This window comes from Pavona decussata, unplaced genomic scaffold, assembly GCF_977016875.1.
Source record: "Pavona decussata unplaced genomic scaffold, jaPavDecu1.1 SCAFFOLD_602, whole genome shotgun sequence".
In the NCBI taxonomy this organism is placed as follows: Eukaryota; Metazoa; Cnidaria; class Anthozoa; order Scleractinia; family Agariciidae; genus Pavona; species Pavona decussata.
In genome coordinates, this window is record NW_028145860.1 from 587,388 (window position 1) to 593,181 (window position 5,794).

Consider the following 5,794-nt stretch of genomic DNA (forward strand, 5'->3'; position numbering starts at 1 on the left):
TTATTAGCATTGTACAATATTCGATCAAAACAACTTTACGAGAGAACGGGCGATCGCCAAGACTGCATCTAGCTAAAACAGACATAAAATCATCGCATGAAAACGGGGATAACTTAAACCTAACTCAGCTAAGATTTACCGCTACATCGTACCTGTGCGATCATCTTTACTCGGTGGAAAGATTTCGAAAATAAACCTCGAATTTGCTTGGCTCTCGTGAATGGAACAGTTCTTGTCGCTGATTGGTCAGCGTTGCAATTCATTCACATGTGTGACAGTTATGCGTCGAAGATCTAAACAAGCTATTGACCAATCATCAACTATCTCTCACATGTATACACGGAACACGAAATTTTTTTGAAATCCGTCCGAGTTTTTTAAGCCGATCGGGAAGAAAGATTATCGTATGTTGTTCAGGTTAATATAAGGAAAGCGAAAAGGTAAAATCAAAAAGAAAAATAGTGTCAGCGCATTGACAGGCATACAATGCACGGAGCATGACAGTCATAAATTATTCTTGCGACAAACAGCTAGAAAATTATCATATGCCAAACAAGCTAGCCCATTAAGGCCAAAAAAATAAAGCTTTTGTTCCACCGCTTTTGCGTAAGTCATTTTCTTTCACGAGGAAGCAAATTGTAAAACACTTGGCCAACGAAAATTTTCAAGAAGGAAAAGAACCGTTCCGTGTTAAAGCCATGGACGAAGCTTGTCGTTGCTTTGAGCCAGATGAAAGAAACCTTTTAAATGTAAATCAAACCGATCTTTTTTTTTTTCGAAACGTTCGGAACGATACTCGTGGTTTTAAGCTGTCTTCACATGCTGTGAATATTTGAATAAAAATCGCCCGATAATGGCTTTATCTGAAGGGTGGTATAGCTCTGAGAACTCCAACTGTGATTTTGAAGTAACGCTATTGTGAACGCACGGAAAAGGTTTTACATCAAGCAAAATCCTCCTATCGACTGAAAAAGATGAAATTTCTACCACTAAACAGTTGACAAAATATACCATGCTAGCGCTACAATATAAATAATATTCCGTGTACATCAAAACATTTATCACAACAGAATGTTGTTAGTTCGCCCGGAGAATCGATTAGCAACAATTTCAGTTTATAAATATACAATTTTTAGGATGATAGTCATAATAAAATGATACGAGATCTGTATTAGCTTTCTAAATTTCTCAGTCATGAAGACTTGAAATGGCTCAATAAAAACAGATGTGAAAAATACATGAATTAAAATAATTATGATTCACCTACCCTGACATGCTTTCCGAAAATGCTGTGTATAGCGTTAGTGAATGGCTTCCGTCTTGCCAGCTGAAAAGCTCACATCGTTCTATTTATTTCGTCTCTTCTAGGACCAGTTTCTTTGCTTGATGCTTGGTATTAAATGCAATAACTAAAACCAAGTAGAGAAATTCATTATAACTGATTGTTCCTACGCAAGACGCTACGCTAAACTTAAATTTAGACATGACTCAATTACAATGACGTGAAGCCCAAAATCGCTACATTTGCTAGAGGTTGTTTTGTTTATAATATATTCAATCCTTTACGTTTGGAAACTTAGCTGTAAAACAACAGTCAACCATCACGTTAATTTTACCTATTTTTATGACCAAAATACCAGCCCGCTTGCTCTTAATATGCAAGATTGGTTCATTTCTTTTGGAAAACTGCCGAAACAGAAACTGTTTCGCTTTACTGGATCCCCAATACACGTATAACCAAGCGAATATTTAATGTTATTAGCAGAACATACAAATCAAATTCCATAAATTTAATGCTTCTGAATACGAATCACGTTTACCCACTGTTTATCACATAAAAATTTTCAAGCGATACAATAATTGAATAATACTAAAATTACCTGGAATGCTAAGGCTTGGTCAAGGCTTCGAAATCCTTTATTTGGAAAGGTCCTCCCTCTATTACATTCGTTTTATCTACGAAGGCAATGCGGTGAAATATCAGTCAGTTTGTGGATTAACTGAAAACTGAAAACAGAATAAATTAAAAGTTTACCTTGACCCACGTCTATCGTTTTCTTCTTCGGTCAGCTTTCAGCTGTCTTTAGCTAAAATGACATGAATAAATTTTGCTTAAATTAAATCGCAATTTTCAGAAGCACGGAATCTCGTTTGAATCGTAGAGTGATCTTGCGATTGGGAATCGACCAAATTATGTTTGATCATCTTCAAAATGAAATCTTTTTCGTTTATACATCAAATAAATTTGGCAAGGTGGGGAGGCTTAATTAATCATAAAGTAAAAAAACTTCGACTTATGACTAATTTATAGATATCTATGTCATCGCTTAGTATGCACGATCAATATTTTTATTATTCAGTCCGGCCTCATATAAACCGCGCTTCATACGTTACAACATAAAAACATTCATGATCTAGCCTCCTAAATATGCTTTAAATACAACATTCGAGGCTTTAGGAGTTTCACATACAAGCTTTAGCAGATTAAACGCCTAATACATTGAGAAAACAAACAGTGTAAAGCTTTTAGAAGTGTTTACAAGTAATGTTTTCCATGTCAAAAGCTTTTGAAAAATCTATCCACTTTTTAATTTTCGGAATAGAAAATCGGACCGGAAGCTTCAGTTTTCAGGATGCGCTCCTAAAGTGTAATCACAAGGAGATGGAAATCTTTATCCATATATAGCTATACTGAGTTGTGCAGCTCTTCCAGGGCTTTAAACGGAAGATCGAGAGGCATCTATTTCTCAGTAAAGAAGTATTAATAACTTTTTCGGAAATTTCGAAGGGATTTTCAAACAGCAATTCATGTCACCCGGCGAAACGATTCGTATAAATCCTTAAAAATAAAAAAAATTAAAGAAACGGAGAATGTGGTTCAAAAAGTTACGCCCGGATTGTTTCGTTACCGTTGCCTCAACTAATATAATGTGATCTGGTCGGATCTTAAGCTACAAATTTATGTCGCATAAAGTTTTAGAAATCTTAAGAAATTGTCGAATCTTATCGAAACGGTGCGGGGAAAAAATTCGACTGGGAAACGTTTTCTTCGTCGATTTTTTTCTCGCTTGTTTTTGCTCTTTCCTTGATCTGCCCCTAGGTCCCCGAGTATGCGAATTTACAAACTCAATGTTGTTCGCTTTACGAAAATACTAGCTGACCTTAAGCTTACTTCGTATTTTTATTGAGTCAATTGCCCATCCAAAAACGAAAGGAATCAGTTTTCCAGTGTAACGAAATTTTGATCTGACATTTTACAGGAAAACTGCAGATTTTCTTTAAAATTAAATCCAATTTCCCACCAGATATCCATCAAACTGAACCGTTTATTTTTCCAGATCGAATTTTTCCCTCTTTGTATTCCCTGAATAGGAAGACTGGATTTTTCAGCTACAGGAACATTAGTTTTATAATGTACTATTAAAAACTGCATAAAAACTCATTGTAACTTCGGCCCTGCATGAAGGAGACAACTGGTACTCTCTGAAATATTGGACCAAATATAATTACCCTTTGCTGTACATGTAGTGTAACCCTGCAAGCAGTTCAGATTGTCTTTCTTCGTCCCACGCTCGTAACGTGATGAATATTACATCTTTTTCGTATTTTGTTTCCTTTTTCCGCAGGGGAGGAACTTAATATGCCCTTTCAGCAAGTGATTAGCTGATTGAGGTTTAATCGGATGTGAGGTATGACAGGGGTGTGATAGCCTGGGCGCGGTCCATCCCCGAAGACTTGTGCTCCCAACGTGACCTCCTTCAAGCTTCCCTTTTCTGTATCATTTGATCATCCTGTTTCTTTGTTGCTTTTAAGTGTGATTTTTAGAAAATTGACTGAAACTTTACTGTCCTCAATTCCCTTGGAAATCAGTACCAGATTGCTTCCTAAGCCATTCAGTAAAAAACAGTAATTAACTGAGTCTGTAAGGACTGTTACTGCTGAAAAGTAAGATTTGAAATATTTGGATAGTAATTGACATATGAACACTGTATTTTTTTTTTCGATTTTGTCTGATTGGTAAACTTTTTTTTTTTTACCTTGTCACGAGCAGGGAACGAAGTAAAAAGTCCATTCAACTCGTGACGACCGTGACCATGCGCGCATTGGTCACACTACCGATCTTCAATTAAACCCGTGACAGTAGATCAAATGTCTCACTCGTTGACTTTGGCCACCGGGGGATGGGGAGGGAAATTAAAGGGGAGATCGAGAGAGGGCTTACTTCGAAATGAGTCAAGTCCAAGCAACGACCGTGGACGATAATCATGCTGGTATATGTTGGATCAATTGTTGATCTGATCGGCTTAACAAAACAAATGATACAAGAAGCAGAGACCGATACAACGTAGAATTACGGTTTAAAGGTTACTATATTTCGGCTGGCCAAACCAGCCTTCTTCAGGTACAATGAAAATTTACATTGGGACATACGCTTATATAGCTGACAAATATTTGCGCAATAGCGGAACTACGTTAAACTAAATTGATTGACAGTATAAAATATGAAGCAAATGAAATAATAGTAACAAAAAATAAAAATAATAAAAGGAAAAAAAGCTAGTACATTTCTTCGCCAATATTGAGGCCATGTGGAAAAAGTGTTCTGCCTTTTGAGATTAAAAAGGCTTCCCTGGCCTTACGGATTGAGTCTCAGTTAGAGTAAAGTTTTTCCTATGGGGATTAATTGCATGTCGTTAGCGGTGTGGTTAGGAGCGGTGAGGAAGTCTTCTGCGGCTCCGCGTTGAAATGCCATCCATGCGTAATCGGGGGTCGGGGGCGGGGGGGGGGGGGGGCAAGGAAAAAATGACTGTTGGTTTGCCTGTGGTGTAGTGGTTATCACGTCTAGATCTGCCTTGAACTTAGGAAACCGGGGTTCGAATCCTCGCCAGTGAACCATATTTTCACATAGTACGTTACATCTTGCTTTTAAACGTTAATAACTTACTCTGTTTCCTTGATCATAAAACAGGTCTTTGCGTGATCCTTAGTGAAAATATGACTCATTCACTTACAGTGCACGGTTATTTCCTGCCGCCTCTTTCATATTAAAATACCCCCCCCCCTCCCCCTTGAGTAAAATGGCCTTGACTTTATTAACCACTTTTGGCGTTTTCTGTGTTGCATTATGCCATGTTAAATTGTTATCATCTGCTCTCGAGTTTACCTGTGTTTGAACAAAAAATATTCAGATTATCCGAAAACTGGGTTATCTTCACTTCACATTCGGAAAGTTCGTTTTGAAGATCTGGCGTCCATTTGTTATGATTGTGGCCTAATTTACATTCAAGTCTATTGAATAACGTATTTGTATTTGGAGGAAGTTGTTAAACAAATGTTTCGTCTCTAGTTTTCAGGGTATTATAGCGGCGAGGAAAATAGTTTGCTTGAACATCTGTGTGTGTGTTTTTTTTTTTTTTTTGAATTTACATTAGATTTTTCCAGGCAGTTTTTTCTACTGAATGGCAACGAAAAGGTGAAATTTTCTATGAGAAAATTTAAAATAACAAAATTGACGCAATGAGAGCAGGCTTCTTGTAAATTCACTGTACCGTGCAAATGTTTATTGAAGCAGCAAGACTTCATTTTATGCGATTCCATATTTTAGTCGTTTATTTTACACGCAACACACAGCAATAAAATTCAAATTCTCACTTGAATATAGAAAGACAGGCAGTATATAAGTTTATGCGAAATCTAAATTAAAAAATCCCCTCCCCTTCCCTGTAGGGAAGTCTGTTTATTTGCCCTTGAAAGGTTACCTAGCGACTTCGTGCGCAGATTGCCTGGAACAATA

General features: G+C 37.1%; 1 protein-coding gene across 4 annotated transcripts in view; it reads right to left on the reverse strand.

The window, feature by feature from the left end:
* LOC146449204 (uncharacterized) overlaps positions 1-5,794 on the reverse strand; it is a 42,092-nt gene that overhangs the window by 20,275 nt on the left and 16,023 nt on the right. Inside the window, exons 2-4 of one of the 4 annotated variants that reach the window (XM_085101474.1) lie at positions 2,036-2,087; positions 1,881-1,956; positions 1,268-1,409 (exon numbers count right to left, since the gene is read on the reverse strand). In XM_085101474.1, coding sequence (XP_084957600.1) covers positions 1,268-1,275 — 8 coding nt within the window. In that variant the 5' untranslated portion in view covers positions 1,276-1,409; positions 1,881-1,956; positions 2,036-2,087. Of the gene's footprint in view, positions 1-152; positions 254-1,267; positions 1,410-1,880; positions 2,246-5,794 lie in introns of those variants that run through there. The other 3 variants (XM_085101475.1, XM_085101473.1, XM_085101476.1) reach the window with 3 other exon arrangements.